Here is a 21,692-nt window from a genome sequence, read left to right as displayed (position 1 = left end):
CACATGGAGTGTGCTAAATGTTATAGTACATATAGACAGTGGTACAAGAAAGAGGAGTAATAGATAAGCCACTCTTTCCATCCTTTGATCCCATCTGTTTCTCAGCACTCCAGCTTAGAAACTAAGTAGTTTTTGAACTGTTTTGAAGAAGATGAATTTGAAATGTGGGCTGGACAGCTTGGTGCAACTTTCCATCAGGCAATTAGAAGGTCTGGAGCACAAGAGAAATGAATGCCAGATTAGGAGCTAGCCAGTTTGGCAGAGTGTCTGTCTGCAATATACCAGGCCCTGGACAGGATAACAGAGTAGGACATTGACTCTGCCCTCCAGGAATGTACACTTGAAATTTTTTGCCACCTGTAGTCAAGGAAATTCAGTTCATACTGTGAGGGCCTACTTGGTGCCAGGTACTTTTCACACAAGGGACAGATGTAGCTAGGAGAGAGGAGGAAATTGCTGAGGGAGAATGTCGCACTGGAAAAGCAAAGAACATGCTCTTGGAGAATATCCCTTCCTTTCACTGATGTTCAGTTTATTTCAGTGAGGAGTCCTGCTTAAATATAGGGTTTGTCAGTCAGACTACCTGGGTTAAATTTTTCTTTTCTTTTTTTTAAAAAAATCAATTTTGTGTCCTTAGGCTGAGTCACTTAACTCTCAAAGCCCAAATCTCCTATCTGTAAAATGGAAAGACTAGTAGAATCTATCATATGGGTTTGTGAGGATTCAGTGAGATGATACATGTAGTGTGCTTTGCACAGTGCCTAGCATAGAGCAAGTCCTCAGTAAATGGAACTAATTACTGTTTAGGCAATGTCCGGAATAGCTAGTTTGTCCAAGTTAGAACCACGACTAGAAAATAGCTGACCTGAGATTCAAAACCAGGCAATCTAACTCCAGAGCTGGTCTGGTTCAGGATCTAACAGGGACCAAGGTCTATTCTTCGCACTTAGTAATTGGTGGCTGTCACTTTTTTCAATGTGCTCCACGGGTACTGCACATAGAAAAACTGCATTATCCCGGAAAATCCGGCACTAAATTTTCTGCCAGTGTAACAGTCCGTCTGATTCGATTTTTGGTTCATATTATAATATGCTGGTCGACACGTGGGCGCTGCGTGGGAACTGGGAGGCCTGCGCTTCGCCGCTCCAACCGCCAGAGGGCGCTGCCCCGGGTTGCGGCAGAGTAGAGCTGCACCGCCCACTCGTCAACCCCCACGTGGGTCCAAATGGTTAGGCCCGCCGGGCAGGTAGCGCTTCCGCGACTCCCCTCCACCCCCTGTCTTTCCCCCGTTGGTAGGAGCTGCGGGTCCGGGCGGAAGTGGGGCAGGCGGGCGGGAGCGAGGCGTCATCGTTGTATATTCATGAGGCGTGCGCAGCCCGGCATGCTAATGAGGCGGGGCGCGGCGGCGGGCTAAGGAGCTAGCTGCTTGCTGGGCGGGCGGTGGCGGCGACGGGCGCGGTGCAACCGGGTGGGACCGACGTAGGCGCGGTGGTCGCCAGCCAGCGCTAACCGGGACATGGAGCCGCCCGGTGGGGGCCTGGGACCCGGCCGCGGGACCCGGGACAAAAAGAAGGGTCGGAGCCCGGACGAGCTGCCTGTAGCGGGCAGCGACGGCGGCAAATCCAAGAAATTTGTGAGTGTCCCTCCTACCCCGCTCCTTCTGCCCGGCCCCGCAACTGCCCTCGGGACCCCGGAGACCCCAGTAGCGGACCCCGCGCCTTCCTTCCTTGTCTGACTGGCTCCTTGGCTCCGCAGCCCTACATCCTCCTCCTCCCGGACCTCGGGAAGCTCCGGAGTCCCACTCGGCTCTTGCCCCAGCAGCCGCGGGTGTTCTTTTACTCTCCTGCCGGCACGCTCTGCCCTCCGCCCCCATAAGCCCCGGCCACTCTCAGCCCCATCTCTCCCTCCCAGCCCCACTTCCTTTCTTTCTCTATTACCCGCTCACGCCTTCTCTATCTTGAGCCCCTGTGCTTTCCCGGGTCCATTTTCTCCAATTGCCCCCCCCCCCCTTTTTTTTTGTAATTTCTTATTTCCTTCTCCTAAAGGTCACTTCCTTCCCCGTAATTGATCCTTTTCACCTGCTAACTTTCCTCCCCGCCCAGTCCCCCCTCTGGGCCCTCAGCCCGGTGTCACTTGATAATTCTTCCCCTCAGGAATGTTACCTGACTTGGGTCATGCGATTACAGGAATAGGTTCCTGCCCAGGTCCTCTGGTCATTCGGACTTGAACGTTAATTTTTTGATTCCCAATATTTCTCTATTCAAAAAAACCTGTTTCTTTACCCTGTTGCTAAACACTTTTCAGGGAGTTAGAACTTCTCCCATATTATGCCCTTCTTGACCTGGGATGGTGATAAACCTCTCCTATGGGAAGGAAGTTAGACTGCAAGTCCAAGAAGTTTGTTAGTAATTGAATTGCATTTTATACATTTCCCATGATAACTATCTCTTCAACTCCTCTTCTGCCACCTCTGGTGCCCCAAGGCTGCTGGCATCACTTTTCCTACCTGTAGAAGGGTATAGTTTTCCTCAGGTGCCAGTTACTTCCAGTCTTAGTCTGGAGAAATATTGATATTCATGTAACTCTATCATATTTCATTACCTTTTGCCCACACTAAATCTTCTTTCTTACTCTTTTCTCCAGGGAGCTATTTGTCTGCTTTTTACCATAGAAACTGAAAGATTTGGGGCCCTATCCAGGAGAGGGAAAGAGGCTTAGTAATCATTTGTTAGTTGTAACTGTGTTTTAATCTTTTCCAGGTGGTTACAATATCTCTTTTCTCCTGGCCACAGGATTTATAGCTCCTCTTTCTTTCTCTCTTTTTACCCCTCACATACTGACCCAACTCCGCAAGTTTGGGAAGAAAACTGACAAAGTGGTGGAAACAGGAAGAAAATATTTTGACCCAGAGGGTTGAGATTGGGACAGAACTAAACAGAATGAAACAGTGACTCATCTTTTTTCTACCTGTTTCTAGCAAGACCAGGTGCTTCTGGACTCGCCTTTCCAGTGATTTACAGGCTGTCCATAACTGCTTGTTTTTATCTGGTGAACATCTTTTTGTCTATATGTGTAGGGTTAATAGGAACGCCCCACCCCTAGCCCCCCTAACCTTTGATGATTAAAGCAGCATTTCCCTATGTTTCTTTAGGGTAATAATTGACCCTCTACTTAGAGAATTTCCCTTCTAAGACCCATATTACAGGGCTTATATTCCTTCTAGTTTCTGTATCTTTTTGTTTTGATTTTGTTTCCATGGGTATTGTTTGACCTTCCTAACCTGAATTCCAACTGCTGATTTATAATGACCTCTGTGGCTTGTAAATGTTTTTTCAAGTTCTCAGTAGAATTTTATGTGTGTTTTTGTTTTATCTAGTGTGTATATGTTTCACAAATTTGTGAAATTTACTGCATTTCTGGCGAGGAAACTTGACTTTCTTTTCACCTGTTTTTGAAATGTCACTGGAGTCTTGTATGCTGAGTGGATTTGGCTCAGAGTGGTTCGTATTTGCTTTAGAGAGGGTGGAGCTGAACCAAGTTCTCTTTTTCTTTCCGAGGTGTTGGTCTTAACCCTTAACCTGTTGAATTTTAAAAAATTTGTAGCACAGGCAGTAAGAAGATTTGCTTTGGTAGCTAGGGGATTGGAAGATTTCCAAGAAAGTGTGCAGCTTTATTCCTTTATTGCCAAGTGTAACCTGCCTCAAGGCGTCAGAATATTCTGTTTGAATTCTGTGGAAATGGAAGACTAGGAGGAGCGTTGCAATCTACTTCTCTTTGTGTCTGTGTGTACGTATATGTGGGTGGGTGGTGTGGGCAAGATTGCTGGTGTGCTTTTGTTACCCATGGCTTGGTTTTCTTAAACTGCAGGCTAAAACGGAACTCAAAGCTGTTTTGCCTACTCCACCTTTTCCAGAGTGTGTGTCCTCTGGAACTCCATTAAGAGTGTTCTTTATAAAACTGCACTGGTTTGGACAAATTGTGCCTGGAGGTTATTTGCATCTGAGGGGTTACTTGCCCTTTTAGCTGCTACATACCTTTCTGGGTTTATGAAGTTCTGTGTACAGATCATTTGGCGAGACAACAGAGCTCTTACCCTCTGAGACACTCTTGTGTGGAAAGGAGATAAGAGTCTAAGGTTAAAAAGTGAATGGATACCATCTTTTTTTTAAAAAAAAAAAATCTCTTTTTATAATTAATTTGTTTGAGTCAGGATTGAAAATCCACTCCTTACATTTGGTTGATATGTTTCTTAAGGCTCTTGATACATGGCCCCTCCTTCTCTTTTTTTTTTTTTATAATTAAATTTGGTTTTATTGAGATATATTCACATACCATACAGTCATCCATAGTGTACAGTCAACTGTTCATAGTATCATCATATAGTTGTGGACACCATCTTTTAAAAGATATGATTGTTAGAGAGGTGCTCTCCTGAGTGGTGAAGCCAGGCAGCCTGATACTCCCCCTTGGTTCTTCATGAGTCTTCTCCCAGGCCATGTGCATGTCCCTTCTCCAGCATCATTCCAGTTGTTTTTGGAAGTCCTTAAGATGAAGGAAAATAAGAGAACTATAAATAAACAGAATTTGGAGTGTTTTCTGGGCTCTACAGCAATGATAAATGCGGGTGTCAAATAGATTGATTTCTGAAGTTCAAGGGGAGAAAGTACAATCAGGATGTTAGGAGGCTGAACAGTATCCCTGTGTTTAATAGACTTCATTCCTTCTCATACAGTCAAGCAATTGATACATTCTAAAAGAAAAGTTTCCTGATTCAGCTAGGAGTATAACTTGGTAAAACGTAAATTTTAGTGTGGGAATAGAAAGAATACAAGATACATAATTTTAAAAGTCTTGTGTAATTTTGGATGCCTGTGCTGAATTATTACGATGTTAGAATTTCATGCCCTTCTAAAAGCAAAGATATATTATAAATGTTTAGTTGTGGACCTCTGTCCAAAACAAGAGCAGTCAAAGGTGAAGAATGTCAGGCAGAATTTTAAGGAGGTGTTAGGTAAGGAATAAAATGTGAAAGATGTGGAACTCGTGTACAAATCTGCTTATCTCCTCATAAAGAAGACATTAACTGTCATCCAAAAGGTCACAGACAACCAAGGAGTACACAGAGAGCTTTGTACAAATCATGTGTTTTTGAACCATGATAAACACTGGGATAATTTAGTTTGGAAAGAGGGAGGATAGCCTGGAGGAATGTCACTGAGATGTTTGAGATGACAGAATGATACCTTAGAAATTTCTGCCCATCTTCCTGCCTTGCCTTTTAAAAGACAGCTGAAGGGCCCATTTGATGATGTCACAAGTACATGTCTCAAAGGAAATCCTGTCTCAGAAGAGGTCAAACTGAGGGAGTGCCTTAGAGTTAAAATCTCTGCCTTGGGAGAGTTGGTAAATGTTGGGATACTTTTATAATAAGAGATGAAAATTTTATGACCTGTAAATTATGTTCATTATAAAAGCTAAGAAAATAGCAATAAATGAAAAAAGATTTAACTTTATTGATGGGGTCATGGGTTCAGAATAAACTAATTTTATTTCCTGTATGAAATAATAAACTTTTGTTTTCTCCCAGGGTCCTCAGTGTATTTTACAACTGGATTGCTACGTTATTCTTGGAGAGTGTTATATCTTCAGTGAAATGTAATAACAGCTTAAAAGAGAAGGTTATGCCACATGACTTAGAAGAACAGGTTAAAATCATGTTTATTAACAAGAAATACTATGTATTTTAGAAAAACAAAAGGCTTGTGTATGCAGGTGTAATTTTCTCTGCTTTATATCTCAGTAGCTGATAACATTCTTGGCTAGGAGAGCCATCCCCATTTTGAAACAAATTTTGTATTACTCAAGCGTTTTTCTTTATTATGTTGAGTCTCCTGATCTGTCGCTTTTGTTTGAAAGCAGTAGGAAAATCTTCCCCACTTGTCAACCAGCAAAGTGGCATTGGGTGTTCCCTAGTTAGGGTTAGGTGAGACAAAGCTGACCCTTCTTGACCTGTCTATCATTCTCTCCCTCTTTGTTTTTATTCCCTTCTTGCTTTCTGTAGGGACTTGCTAGAGACTCTTGAACAGTCAGGAGAATCAGGAAGAGACAGAAGCTATTGAAACAAACTAACTTAAAACCTCCAAACTAAAATTCTAAAGTGAAGAATTATTTAAATCGTACATTTTACTGTATTTTCTTACAGACACAGTTTTTAGAATCAAGGAACTCTTTTTAAGGAAATAAAAGAATTGTTAAAGGAAAAGAGCAATAATTGAGACCAGTATTTTAATGAATTTTACCACAGACGACAGGATAACTCTGGGTGAATCATTGTTCTTGCAACTTTGAGATTCTTACTTCTGTCATTATTAAAGCTTGATATGATGGTAGCCTTAAAACTTTAGCGTTGGAAGGTACTTTAAATGTCATCAAGCCTGAACACCCACTCAGTGCCCAAATCCCTTCTTGCAGTTGTAGGTTGGAAGCACCAGGGGATTAAAGGGTTTATTTTACATCAGTAAATGGAGGAGGAGGAGCAGAAATGTTGGATTCTGCATTTTCTTTAATAAATTTCAGGATCTTGGAATAGCTGGAATAGAAGAAAGGGATTATACCAAAGGAACAGATGCGCTAGAAGCTGGGAGACTGAGAGGGAAAAGATTGAAGAAACTGGCTCTTGCTTGGCTCTGTGACAGTAAGGGAGTGTCAATTTGCCCTTTAAATATTTGTTTAAATTTCTTTCCTCCAAGTAGGGACTGGAACAGATAAGAGGACACAAAGGAGAATAAGTATAACGGAACTGAATTTAGAGAAACACATGGCATTCTTTATGGAACATGGGAAAAGTCCATCCTTAGTGGTGGCAGTAACTGGTCTGTGCAGATCCTTAGGCAGTAGCTATTTGGGCATTTTGCTAGAGTAGCAGATGCAGATAGTTTATGGTGTACTGGATTACTTTTCTGGATTTCTGATTTTGTGACTTATTCCCTGTTCTATGAATAGTACTGTATGAAGGCATAGGATTTGTATTTTCTTTTAAATTTTAACATACTGGAAGGACCAAACAAGAGGGTGATTTTGCAGACCATGTTTGGGCTGAGAGGCCACGGAAATCAAGGAGTTTACCTTGGTAGTGGGCCTTCCATCTCAGATGTATCTGCCTTTTTATTTTAAATGTCAGAATTTCAGGATCAAGTAAAAAAAAGTTACCCCTCACCTCCTTTTTTACAGCTTTATTGATGTATAATAAACAAACAGTAAACTGCACATATTTAAAGCGCACAATTTGTGAAACCATTACCACAGTCAAGATAATGAACATATCCATCACCCTCAGAAGTTTCCTTGGGCCTTTTGTAATCTGTCCCTTCACTCCTCCCCACTGCCCCATCCTGATAATCACTGATTTGCTTCCCATCACAATGGATTAGTTTCTGTTGTAGGATTGTAGGTAAAGAAATCATACAGTATGAACTCTTTGGTCTGGCTTCTTTAAACGAAACGTGTTGCATATATTAATAGTTCATTTCTTTTTATTGCTGATTAGTAGTATATTATATGGATTTGCCTATTAATGGACATTTGTGTTGTTTCCAGATTTGTTTGTTTGCTATGAACGCTTATGTACAGATTTTTGTGTAGACATGTTTTCATTTCTCTTGGGTAAAAATATAGGAGTACAATGCTGGGTCTTATGGTAGGTCTATGTTTAACTTTTTAAGAAATTTCCAAATTCTTCCAGAGTGGTTGTACCGTTTTACATTCTCACTAGCATGGATACATGTTCCAGTTCCTTGCCAACTCTTGATTTGATCAGTTTTTAAAATTTTAGCCATTCTTGTGAGTGTATAGTGGTATCTCTGTGTGGCTTTAATTTGCGTTTCCCTAATGACTAATGATGTTGAGCATCTTTTCATATGCTTATTTGCTATATAGATATCTTCTTTGGTGAAGTGTCTGCTCAAATTTTTTGCCCATTTAAAATTTATTCTTATTATAGTCTAGATACAAGTCATTTAGAGATAGGTTTTGCATGTATTTTCTTCTAGTCTGTGGCTTGCCTTTTCATTTTCATAACAGTGTTTATGAAGAGCAAAAATGTTTCTTTTTGATCAAGTCCAATTTTTTTCTTTTATTGTTCATGCTTTTTTGTAATATTTCAAAATTTTTTGTTAAAATCAAGGTCACTGAGACTTTCTCCTATGTTTTCTTCTAGAAGTTTTATAGTTTGAGCTCTTAAATTCTCTTTTTTGCTGTGGATTTGTGAGTTATGTTCCACAATTCACTTTGGGGTGTAAAATTTTCACCTGTAGTCAGGACAGAATGTTTCTGATACTCTAGACCAGGGACCTTTGAGATTCTGTTTATCCTGGAAGCATTAACAGGTTGCATAATGTCTATCTTCTTACCCATAAATATTAGTGAATATTCAGCAGCTTTATAAATAGGAAAATTAATTCATTCCAAGGTGGAAGGACAGAATAATAGCAATAACAATAATAACACTAATAATTGCAGCAATTTGTTGCATACACTTACTATGGCCATAGCACTGTGTTAAAGAGCTTTAGATCTATTAGTTCATTAATCGTCACATCAACCTTATAAAATTGGTACTATTGTTATTCCCATTTTATAGGTAATTAAACTGAAACTAAGTGAGATCAAGCGATTTGCTTGAGGACATAGCACTGGTAAGTGACAGGGCTAGGATTCAGACCTAAATCTAGCTGATTCAGAAGCACATAGTACTGATAATTTACATGTATCCAGTTTTTGCACCTGCAGTTTAATAGAGAGATTGACCCCAGAGTATTCACTGCTAGGAATTTCCTAGAAAATTTTTTGTTGTATCCCTCTAGGTCCTTCGGTTATCTACGGTCTATTATTTTTGCATTTAGTCATTTTTGCATGTCTAACTATTTTTGCATTTAGTCATTTAGACTTTGAAACTATTAGAATAATCTTAATTAAACCTTCCTTATCTTAGGCATAAACAAGTAGCTGTTATGGTGCATGCAACCTAATTGGCTCATGAGTTATTAGGAAGTTGTCTAAATTATTATTTTTTTAAATGTAACCTCGTTTCCTTTGCAAGTAGAACAACTCTACCAGCATCACCTGTAAGGAATTTTAGCTGTTTTAAATTGCAAGTAGTAGTAACAAAATGTGGGAGGAGGGAGATGTTGCTAGACCATTTCTAGAGTTATCCTTTTTATGTTTCACTATTGGCTTATGGGGATATGATAATCTTAAAGATGTCTCTTTATGGCCCTGAAACTACCGTATGGATTCCAAATGGCCCATAATTCCAGGGTCTTTTCTGAGTTAAGGGTCTGCTGAAGTTTGTTCTTTAGATTTGGCATTTATTTGCCAAATTGTGGTTAATAATTAAGAGATCTGAGTTCCCAGAAATAATTTTTTTATGACTAGTGGTAAAGAGTAGAGAATAGAGTTTCTTTGGATCTATGTGTATCTATCTTAGGTCTACTAAGCTAAAGATAAAGCCTTATTAGGTTTACCCCTTCTTTCTGAGAGTTTGCAATCTCGGCTGCGGGGACAAGCCATGATTATACAAGAACGGGTAGGGAAAGCTCTCTAAGGTCATGACCATAGACTTTAAATGCTGTAGAAATTCAGAGCAGTGGAGGAATTAAATTGAAAGATTACTGAACTGAGAGAATCTAGGTTTCACAATCTTAGAATGCTAGAGGTAAAAGGATGCTAAAGATTATCTACTTCAACACCTTTATTTTATAGATTAAGAAATGCCAGCCTAGGGAAGTGCTGTCCAAATTTACAACTAGACCTAGGACTAGAACCCTTGTCTTCCACTCCACTGCTGCTTGGTCCTCATTTTGCCACCAAATAGCCGTGTGAACTCTGGGCAAGTCATTTCACTTTTCTTGGTCTTGTCTTCTCTTCTAAATTTAGGGAATTAGCCTAAATGATTTCCAAGGTCTGTGCTAATACCTCAAATTCTGTGAATGATCCAAGATATCATTGTGGGGCAGTGTTAGTGGGCTTCATAGAAGATGGGGGGGGGGTGGTATGAGTGGCCCTTGAAAGAAATCAAAGGATTGGTAAAGAAGAGAGAGACAAGAAATTTTATGGGATGGGGAACAGTATGAACAGAAGTTCAGAGATATCAATATGTGCTGAAGTAGAGAAATGGCCTAATTTCAGCAATGAGGAAGAGTTGTGAGAGATAAATCATTTAAGAAAGATGAAGTCACTTTATAAAGATTATTTGTACCCAGCAAGGACTTTTAGTTTCCTTTTCTCTAGAAACCTGCATCAAGCCAACTGAAAGTTAGCATTTTTTTTTTAACGTATCATCATGATGCATGTTGTTGCCAATTTTGGCCATGTGAATGTGTGGTGGTAACAGTAAGTAGATCAAGGACATCAGAGAACATGAATAGATTAGTATTAAGGTCAGTGTTCCCGTAAAATATTTCTGCTATCCAGGTAGAGGTTGGATAGCTAAGTTTGATTTCTAATTTTGTCACTTTTCATTGGTCCATTTTTTTTCATACATTCAGAGGTTAATCTGGATTTAAAAATACATGAGCTTCAGCCAGTTTTCAAGGCTAAATAGCCAGATCATGACCTCAGGTGGGCAACAGCCATTTTGGAAACTATCTGAGCCTATCTTTGGGCCCTATTGTTTCTTCTAAATGTTTCTCTAGTACAATACAATATAGTATAACTTTTGATTGCATGCTTATTTGAAGTGTTCTTTAGTCTTTTCTTGAATGCAAAAATATTTATATCTTGGGGGATGGGGTATCTTATCTCCCATCTAGCATATAAAGTACCCAAGAGCAGAATGTGTGGTAGTGTTTAACTTATGTTAGCAATATCCTTTCATGAATTTTAGTTTTAATTTAAACCTTGGGATCTTGAGATTATTTTCAAGGCTCTTCGTTTCAGTGGTCTAATGTAGGAGATTAACCATTTTGAAACTATTAGTCCTCTCTCATCAAGATAACTTTGGGGCAGACAGAACCTCTAATGTAACTACACTAGACTGGATGAACTCTGTGTTGAGAAAAGATCCTTATTTATCTCTGGAAATTGTGTCTTAAAGTTTTCACATGGTGTTTAAGGAAGAATTAAGATGTCTGCAAGATTAAAAAAACTCTGTGTTATTTTACATATACGAGGCTGCCAATTTTTTATCATTATAAATGAGAACAGTATTTGACTCAGTGCTCTAAAGATTTTTAACATACATTTAAAGTGAATAATTGCTGAGTCCCCATATTATTTATAGCTATTAATATCATAGTCTTTCATGGCTATAGAAAGGTTTACCCAGAATATTACATAAAGAAGGCAAAGTTGTATCTTCAAATTCTCAGGATATGTCTGGATCACTACAAAAATGCTGATAGCAGGAATGTTCCATTTTTTTCCTTAAAGACCTGTACTCCCACCCATAGCTATAGAGTTCCTTCATTTCCGTCATTTGATTATAGAAGCAAAATAGTTGAGGAGTATTTAAAAATCATTTCATCATGTTTGCATGGGACCTACAGAGTTATATTTTTAGTTTTGTTAGTTTTTGTAGGACTTCCCAGACATAGAGGTTGCTAGTGATTTCTTTTCTTTTCCTTTTTTTTTTTTTTGTTAGAGAAGTTGTGGGTTTACAGAAAAATCATGCATAAAATGCAGGATTCCCATATACTACCCTTTTATTAACATCTTGCATTGGTGTGGAGCATTTGTTAGAATTGATGAAAGCACATTTTTATAATTGTACTATTAACTATAGTCCATGGTTTAACTTAGGGTTCACTATTTCTGTGGTGCAGTTCCATGGTTTTGTTTTGTTTTTGTTTTTGTTTTAATTTTTGTTCTGTTACCATATACACAACCTAAAATTTCCCCTTTTAACCACATTCAGATATCTGTTTCAGTGTTGTTAACTACGTTTACAATGTTGTGCTACCATCACTACCATCCATTACCAAAACATTTCCATCATTCCAAATAGGAACCCTCTCTTTTTGTTCTTTTTTTTTAAATGCAGTTTTATTGAAATATATTCACATACCATACATTCATCCAGAGTATACAACAGTTGTTCACAGTATCATCATTTAGTTATACATTCATCACCACAATCAATTTTTGAACATTTTCATTAGTCCAAAAAATAAAAATAAGAGTAAAAATAAAAGTAAAAAACAACACCCAAAACATCCCATACCGCTCCTGCCCCCCTATTATTCATTTACTTTTTGTCCCCATTTTTCTAATCATTTGTCCATACGCTGGCTAAAGGGAGTGTGAGCCATAAGGTTTTCACAATCACATGGTCATACCATATAGGCTATACTGTATAGTTATATGATTGTCTTCAGGAATCAAGGATACTGGATTGCAGTTCAACAGTTTCAGATATTTCCTTCTAGTTATCCTAATAAACTAAAAACTAAAAAAGGATCTATATAATGCATGAGTTACCTCCAGAAAGACCTCTTGACTCCAAATTTGAAATCTCTCAGCCACTGAAACTTTGTTTTGTTTCATTTCTCTTGCCCCTTTTGGTCCAGAAGTATTTCTCAATCTTATGATGCCTTGTCCAGGCTCATCTCTGGGAGTTCCACCCCATGTTGCCAGAGAGCTTAACACCCCTGGAAGTCATGTCCCACATACGTGGGAGGGTAGTGAGTTTACCTGCTTAGTTGGCGTAGATAGAGACAGGCCGCATCTGAGCAAGAAAAGAGGTTCTCTGGGGGTGACTCTCAGGCACAATTGTAAGTAGGCTTAGCCTCTCCTTTGCAGTAAAAGCTTCATAAGTGCAAGGCCCAAGATCAAGGGCTTGGTCTACTAACTGGTAGTCCCTAGTGCTTGCGAGAATATCAGGAATTCCCCAGCTGGGGAATTTTAATATTTCATCATTTTTCTCCAGTCCCTCAAGGGGGGCTTTGCATATACTTTTTTATTCTCTGCCCAAATTACCTTGGGATCTTGTGATTTCTTGATTCTCATATTTTTAAAAGATGGGAGTTGGCTTTAGTTGGCAGCTCTTTACATCCGCCAGGGCTTGTTCGTTACTTACTTCTAGGCCCATGGGTGATGTCTGCTTCCTGTGATTGAAACCACAAGAAGAAGTGGTGAGGAGCCAGTGTAAGATAGGTGCTATCAGGCAAGCAGCAGTCATGGGGCTGCTCTCAAAAAGAATAGTAGTAAGTAAGCACAAAGTCTGTAAGAGCCCTTTAAGAAACCTTAAAAATGATCTGAGCCAGCCTCCTCATCTTAAAATGAGGAATACACTGGGCCTCGAAGTATTAAGTTGCTCAAGGTCATGTGATTAGGGGAGCTAGCTTTTATATTCCACTAACAATTCAGTATTCTCACATTGCTTTGTCAACCCTACATTTTGTAACTGTGCCCGGTTGTAGTGTTTCCTTAAGGAAAGTACTACTGAAGAAGAGTAAATACTGGTGGGCATTTTGAATTTGGAATTGGATAATGTTGCTTTGCTATAAGATGCTGTCCTAATGATTATTTTTTGAAAAGACATAAATATATTTTCAAAATAACAATAAGAACTCCAAGTTTTTATTTTTCATTTTACTTCACATAGTAGTTGAATGTTCTAGTCAGTACTTCAATACACAAATGTTTTTACAACTTTGCAATTATAGTTTACTCACATATTGTTTTCTGCTCTTGAAACAGTATATTACAAACAATTTCCAGGTTTTGCATCTTTGAAAGTTGCTGTTTTTATTCTAAATGGGAGTGTATTTTTTATTATAAACGTGTTAATTTTTCCCATGAAAATACAGATGTGCATAAAAATAGAGTGAAACAGTCTTCTACCTTTGTTTCCCAGATGTTATGATAGTTATTTTTAAATAGAATCAAAGAGGAAAATACAGTGATACATGGAAGTCTTTTTGGAGCATAAGTGCTTTGGGATGAAATTCTGTATGTGTTCAAGGGGGTTGATTGCTAGAAGTATCAGAAGGACCTTATTTTAACTTTTGCTTATATTTCAAGCAATACAGGGGTAATGAGATTTCATCCCCATGCTCTCCCCTATCCCCCATTCCTTGAAATTCTCTCAAAATAAAATCTTATACAGGATTTGTAAAAGGCCAGAAAATGTTTAGTGTGATTTCATAAGATAAAGTCTGATTTTTTGAATAATTTCTGGATTAGTTAAGCTCTTATCAGTAGGCTAAATGATTATTTCTGAGTATTCAGGAGTGGTTTGAGAATAGGAAAAAAGTATGACCATCACTTAGAAATGAATAGGGTTTGGGAATGAGATTTAAAACAAAGTGTCCTCATACTTTGTGGCTGCATGTAGAAGCAATAGCAGCCGCAGGAACTTCCTGTCTGCCAGGCCTGGGGTGTGTCACACACGTGCCCACCCTTGAGGAAGAGGAGATGGTCCTGCAACTCACATCACAACATGGGAGGAGAAGGCAGTTGCTACGGAGATTGGGAAATAGCATTCCTGAGTCACTGACTATTTCCAAATGAATGGACAACACCCCTTTTTTAAAGGAGCAATCACAATCTTCTCTAAGCTCAGGAAGTAAAGAGAGAGACCTAGTTAGAAGTGAAGAATAAAACTTTCAGTATTGGGAGCTTGAGAAATATGTTGAACTTTGGAAAAATAGGTTATATGTATTGTTTTCTAGACATGTATTCAAAAGTTTTATCAGAACCTTAGGATGTTTGAAAGGCAGGAAACTGCTTACTGTTGTTTCACTAAATAACAACATATTTTCAGGCTCTGCTTTCCTCTCCCTGACAACAAAGGAGATGGACATATCTGTCACATCTTGTAATATTTAATAGGAAAGGACTTCCAGAATTTGAGCACCTTCTCTGTTGGCAGCTTATTTCCCCAACCCACAAGTGCTTCATAGTGCAAGGACCTGGTAGTTTGTTTTGATGGACTTGTAAGAGGAATGCAATGTTCCCAGCCTGGTTTCCACCTGTTCTGTGCTGGAATGGTGAAACCTGAGTGTACTTTCCTTCTTCCCTCTGGGCTATCAGCTATCTAGGATGCTGGCTGTGCCAGTACCAGGGCTTCAAAATGAGCTAAGCTGTAGGCAAAAAGTTACTTTCTCCTTTTCCCCAAGAGACTTGCCTTCTTGGACTATAAGATGAGTAATATGTTTTGGACCTGTTTGTTGAAGATTGAATCCTAATATCAAAATAGTTTTTCCCTCATTTTAATTTTAGATATGTGGTTTATTGAATAGTGGACTCATCCAATTGTGGGCCAACAACTTTACACAGATGGTAGGGAAGTCAAGTTTGTTGCTTTGAATTTATAAGTAAATTATTTAAACAAAGAGTGGCCTACAGCTTTTTATATGACATCTTTAACTTGAGCTTGAATGGGCCACTGCCTGGAATCTTTCAGGGCTCCATGGATGGTATCAAGAAAAAGATAATGACTCTGAAAGGCAGGGGTAGATTGAGAGAACTCTAAGTTAGGAATAAAAGATCTTGTATCCTGTCCTCTACTATGGTCTCTTTGTTGGCCCTTTAATGCTTGCTGAGGAGTTAGCTCTTCAATACTGAGTTTGGTTGGGGTCTGCCAAGGCAGTGCATAATCAAATAGATGAACTGCTAGAGTCTTACTTACTCCTTTAGCACTTTTTCCTTAGTGGTCATACAGAACATGTATCTATCATCTCCAATTCTTTTCTTTAAGCACATGTAACTTTTTCTAGCTTTGTAGTTCCTGTTTTTCCATTCTTAGTCATTTTGTACCTCTCTTTTAGACTTCCTTTCCTCTGAATTATCCATACCATTTTTCTTTTTCTTTTTTTTTTCTTTTTGATGTTGGACACTCCAAATCCGTACAGCTTCTGTTCAGGTTGTCAGCACCAATAAGTGATGTCAGATTCTAGTCTGTTTCTCTGTAAATGGTAGATGAGATTTAAACTCATTTGCCGTCTTCCTTAGACTATTCCCTTGAAAACGGTACGGAAAGTTCTCAGCACTTGCAATTATCCCTTATTCCCTTCTCTCCAGTTGTAATTGGCTTCTGTGTAAGGAATGGGAATTGAAGAAGGGAAACTAGCCAGTTTGATTAGTTCCATCATCATATATTATTTAACTTTTATGTAGCACTTTGCAAAACAAAGTGCTTTACATCCATTTTATTATTTACTTTTCACACTAGTCCTAGGAGACAGCACAGTCCTAAAGATAGGAAGACTGAAGCTGTAGTAGATAAAAAAGCTCACCTTGCCTTTATTGTCCTTTAGTGGAAATGTGGTCAATTTTGTGGTAAAGCTGGATTAGGATTTATTAGTAATTTAATTCAAATCCAGGTTCTAACCCTCTGTTGCCTCACTATCCTAAGGAACTGAATGTAAGTCCTATGATAGAACAAAGAAATCTATGAGAGCTGGAACTCTGATCTCTGTTCTGTGTCCTTCTGAGTGAAAGATACCTTGCATAATCTTTCTTGGGTGGGTAGATTACGATTTGAAAGTAAATTGTTTCTGACTTTAGTGACATTTTTTATTTTACTCTTAGGTACCCTGTATCTTTACTGAGGCCTTTATTGCTTTTCAAAGGAGGTTGCAAACTCCCTAGGTGATATACTGTTCCATATTGTCTGTTTCCCCAAGGACAACTCCCAAGTATGACACATGGGCTGAAGCACCAATCAGGGTCTCCTGACTGCCTCATTGATAGGGAAAGATATTACTTTTGAAGGTTTGGTCTCATGGTGTACTGAACTGCCCATAACAATCATACTGTATTGTCATTGACTTTGACTTGAAACTTTTCCTCAATTTCCTGAATTTGAATAAAGTAATGAATGAATGAATGAATGAATATACTGTGTTTAGGATGCTACTCCTAAGTGCATAGTGATGCTGGTTATGCAAAAATATTTGTTAAATATCAGGGCATATTAAATGAACTAGACATGGTTCCTGCCTCCAGGCAATTTATAGTTTGATCCACAGAAGCATACACAATAAACATTCTGTTAAGTTAAGGATCTGATATGAAATTATTGTAGTCCTTTTGTTCCTTTTGTGACAGTGGTACAGTTATAAAATCATTGGCTATAGCTGAGTGTATAATTTATGGATGTGGAATAGCTTTTTCCTTATGCCATGTTTGGAATATAATGTCAATTTGTTCAGTCTTTAGGTGTGTGTTTTACAAGAAGTCTTCCTGTAGTAATAATAGCACAGTTGCTTTTAACAGAATGTTCTCTCTGTTCACTCCATTTTATTAAGATCCTCCAAGAGATATGTCTCTGGTTTTGTTTTCTGTAATAAATGAGGAAACTGAAGAATATGGAATCAAAGTGATTTGCTGAAAATCCTATTTGCGGCTTCTTAGAAAACCAGAAATAAAAATCAAGACTCGTCTTTTTCCTTTAGTCAAAGTGCATGGCCATAAATTCTGTGTTTTGGCAGTTTGCTTACTGTATTAGTTTCCTATTGCTTTGTAACAAATTTTCACAAACTTTAACAGCTTAAAACAAAAACCCGTTTATTAAGTCACTGTTCTGTACATCAGAAGTCCTGTATGGGCAGTGCAGCTGGGTTCTCTGCTCCAACTATCACGAGGCTGAAATGAAGGTGATAGCTGGGCCAAATTCTTATCTGGAAGGCTCTGGGGAAAAATGTGCTTCCAAGCTCATTCAGATTGTTGGCAGAATTCGGTTCTTTGCAGTTATAGGACTGAAGTCTTTGTTAACTTGCCAGCTTTCAGCTGGGGGCTACTCTCAGCTCTTTGAGGCTGCTGCCAATCCTTTCCATTTGCCCCCCTCCATCTTCAAACCAGAAACATTCACAGTCCTGGAGATTTTACAGGATGTGTACATCGGGATGGAATCTTGGAGGACATCTTAGAATTCTACTTAACACATTTAGCATGTTCCACCTACTGAACAAGGGAGGTTATCAAAAGAGAAATAGGAATTGAATATACTTAGGCACTTAGAGACATGTATTGTGATTATAGGTATTATAAGAAAACCTGGAGTTCTCAGGGATCCTGTTCCTTCCAGAATTATCACAGAGTGTGGGAGCCAAGTGACTTTCAACTGTTCTCTTTTGGTTAGGCCGCTTAGCCAAGAGCTCAGCTATAGCTGTCCTAAGTTAGCCTGAGCAAAATCTTTAGAAAAATGCTGAGATACAGGCTTGCAGTTGTAGGTTTATATTACCACTGTGCTAGCCGCATAGTTCGTGCAATTACTGTCCGTGATTAACTGTTCTTGTGAAGCACAGTGGTAGGAACTGGAAACATTTTTTGCTATTAATGTACTCTGTGTTCAGAGTAACATTTAATCATATTCCCTTATTAGATCCTTGCCAACCTCTCTGCTGCTAAGGACACTACCAGTTACCTTTTGCTGCGCTGCATGAGCGTCTTGTGCCAAGAGATCAGCAAATCAGGTTGAGGTGTACCAGCAGCCCTTTGTGTGGATTTTCTTGTATCCTTGAGTTTACGTTAGGTCCAATGCTGTTACTAGACAAACAGAGGGAACCTTTGTCCAAAGGACTGCCAAGTTTAGTCCCATTGGCCCACTTTTTAAAAACTGAAATATTAATAGATTCAACCACCACAACGAATACAGTTATGCAAAAGAAGTTTTACAGTTCATTTGTGTTTGTTATGATAGTAATTGATCAGAATTTTTTTCCAACTCATTAGGTCATTTAGTTTAAATAGTTTAGCCTCACAGGGCATACATTGGGGTCCTTTGACTTTTTTTGTTTCCTATAGGGATTAATTTGTAAAGTAGCTAGGGAGTTTCTTATTTCCTGTAGATGGTAACCAAAAGATTTATCTTACCACATATTACATTAGGATGTGGTGACTAAATCAAAACCTTGAATTGCTCTCTGGAAGAGACAGCTTTTCATTTTTATGTTGATTGATGACCTTAGTGCAGAGCAATACTCATTCTAAGTATATTTATATGTGATTCTCTTACTTTTGATGCAGTATACTATTGAGTGATTTATTTTGATTTAAGTAAGATTTGATGAAACTGAGAATCAGCCTGCCTTTTGGAGATCAAGCTCATTTTAGTAAATGCAATTCTATTAAGCTATTTTCTTGTACTAATTAATGGCCTTTAGAAATTTATTAATGATCTAATTTTAGTGAATTTTATTGAATAAAAATTTTCTATAGAATGTTTTTCTGCCCCTTTTCCAATAAATTTTGTTTTTATCAATAATTGCATATAAATGAAAGATTATTGTAAAAATTGAGTAGCAAGCAACAACCTATACTGTGTGTATAAATGGCCGTTTTGCCACTGTTAGATGAAGGATCCCAGAAGAAGATGAACTGGACACTGTCTCTGAGTCAAAATCTGACTTTAGATTCTCTTGAGTGTTTACAGGAGCCCTTTAGTGGGTTGAATAGTAGACCCCCAAAAGATGTGCCCACCCAGAACCTCAGAATGTAACCTTATTTGGCATAAGGGCCTTGGCAAATGCAATTAAGTTGAGGATCTCAAGATGTGATCATCCTGAATTTCAGGTGGGCCCTAAATCTAATGACTGGTGTCCTTATAAAGGAGAGGAAGATTTGACACACAGAAGTGCAGAGGGAAGAGATGTGAAGACAGAGGCAGAGTGGAGTGATGCATCTACAAACCAAGGAGCCACAGAAGCTAGGAGAGAGACTGGGAAGAGATTCTCCCTCAGAGCGTCCAGAAGGAACCAACTGTTCTGGCACCTTGATTTCATACTTCTGGCCTCCAGAACTGTGAAAGAATAAATTTCTGTTGTTTTGAGCCACAGAGTTTGTGGTAATTTGTTATGTCAATCTCAAGAAACTATACAGGCCTCTCTAAGGAAGTCAATAGGTCAGGTTGTAAGTGAGACCTGGGAACATAGAACTCATCACAGTTGAGCATCTGGCAAGATACCAAGTACTAGACATCTAATAGGCGTATGGTCAGGGGACTGCACTGCTCTGTAGCAGCAGGTTTCCATTTCAATAACTGAATTGAGCTTGCTGTTTGAGTGTTCTGTCGGGTTCTGAAACAGAATTTTGCCTCTACTGTGATTCGCTTTGATGGTTGTCGCTGCCCTCTATCGGACTAATTAAGGAAATGCAGCTTTTATCCTGCAAGATCACCGTTGATTTCTTTAACCCAAATAGAGCACCAAAACATGGATAATTGTCCAAGAGGATCAAATCAGTTTTTAATGGTGCCACAGGGAAAGCAAGGGAAACTGGATTCTTCCTTCTTAGGAAAAGATGTTTGCTATTGTATCTAAAGGCAAGCATTAGTGGGCATTAAATGCGACCAAGGCAGAGGACTTTGAGGAATGCAAAGATCTTGGACGTTGGAATCTGGAGACCTGAACTCAGACCCTAATCAGTACCTTGGTGAATTAAGCCATCTCTCTTGGCTCCATTTTCTTTACTGATACAATGAAGAGGTGGAATAGACTTTGAGAGATTTTGTAAGGATTGGTATTTTAGGAAATCAGCAGCAGATGTGGCATTTTTCCATAGGAGATAAAATGACTTAAGTCTCAGGCCATGCCTTTAAGGAGCTTAATCTGGAAGAGGGTAGAGGAGAGGAGATAGACAATCAAAAAACAATTATAATCAGTAAAAGTGTTGTGAGGTAGGAAAGTACCCATTACTGTGGAAACACAAGGAAAAGTGCCCATCCAACCCTGGAGGATCAGTGGGTATGGCTCTTAGAGGAGGTATCATCGTGCAAGGTGTGTTGGAGTTAGCCTCAAAAGGACAATGCAGACTGAGAGAAGCAGGAGTGTGAAAGTCTAGAGTGGTGAGAGACAGCATGATATGTTTGTGGACCTGCAACTTGTTCATTTTGGCTGGAAGATAGAGTTTGAAGTGGAGGATTTGTTGAGAAGTGAGTTGAGGGAAAGAAACCAGGACAGTGATATGCCATTCTTAGGAATTTGGATTTTAACCTGAGGGCAATGGATGGGTTGGTAGGGGGGACTTTTGAAGGGTTTTATTTTTATTGATGTAATACTTTATATATATATATGTATTTTATTGAGATTGTTCACATACCATACAACTATCCAAAGATCCAAAGTATTCAATCAATTGCCCAAGGTACTGTCATACAGCTGTGCATCCATCAACAGAATTAATCTTTTTTTTTTCAATTTTTAGAACATTTTCATTACTCCAGAAAAGAAATAAAGACAAAAAAAGGAAACTCAAATCCTCCCATACCCCTAACCACACCCCCCTCCCTTATTGATTCATAGTTTTGGTATAGTACATTTGTTACTGTTGATGAAAGAATGTTAAAATACTACTAACTGTAGTATATAGTTTGCAATAGGTATATATTTTTTCCTGTATTCCTCTCTATTATTAACTTCTAGTTATCGTGACATACATTTGTTCTAGTTCGTGAGAGAGATTTCTAATATTTGTATAGTTAATCACGGACATTGTCTACCATAAGATTCACTGTTTTATACATTCCCATCTTTTAACCTCCAGCTTTCCTTCTGGTGGCATATGTGACTCTGAGCTTACCCTTTCTACCACTTTCACACACCTTTCAGCACTGTTAGTTATTCTTACAACATGCTACCATCACCCCTGTCCATTTCCAAACGTTTAGGTTCACCCTAGTTGAACATTCTGCTCGTAATAAGCAACCGCTCCCCCTTCTGTAGCCTCATTCTATATCCTGGTAACTTATATTT

The 21,692-nt window shown here is 38.8% G+C and overlaps 1 protein-coding gene across 3 annotated transcripts in view; it reads left to right on the top strand.

Annotated features, from left to right (window-relative positions):
* Positions 1-1,432: 1,432 nt before the first annotated feature.
* DIAPH1 (diaphanous related formin 1) overlaps positions 1,433-21,692 on the top strand; it is a 107,041-nt gene continuing 86,781 nt past the window's right edge. For 2 of the 3 annotated variants that reach the window (XM_037802237.1, XM_037802238.1), the window contains exon 1: positions 1,433-1,633. In XM_037802237.1, the coding sequence (XP_037658165.1) occupies positions 1,517-1,633 (117 nt within the window). In that variant the 5' untranslated portion in view covers positions 1,433-1,516. The remainder of the gene's footprint in view (positions 1,634-21,692) is intronic. The other variant, XM_037802236.1, reaches the window with a different exon arrangement.

Source organism: Choloepus didactylus, chromosome 13 (genome assembly GCF_015220235.1).
Source record: "Choloepus didactylus isolate mChoDid1 chromosome 13, mChoDid1.pri, whole genome shotgun sequence".
Lineage (NCBI taxonomy): Eukaryota > Metazoa > Chordata > Mammalia > Pilosa > Megalonychidae > Choloepus > Choloepus didactylus.
Note: the sequence above shows the minus strand (reverse complement) of the source record. Positions and strands in the feature narration are given on the sequence as shown.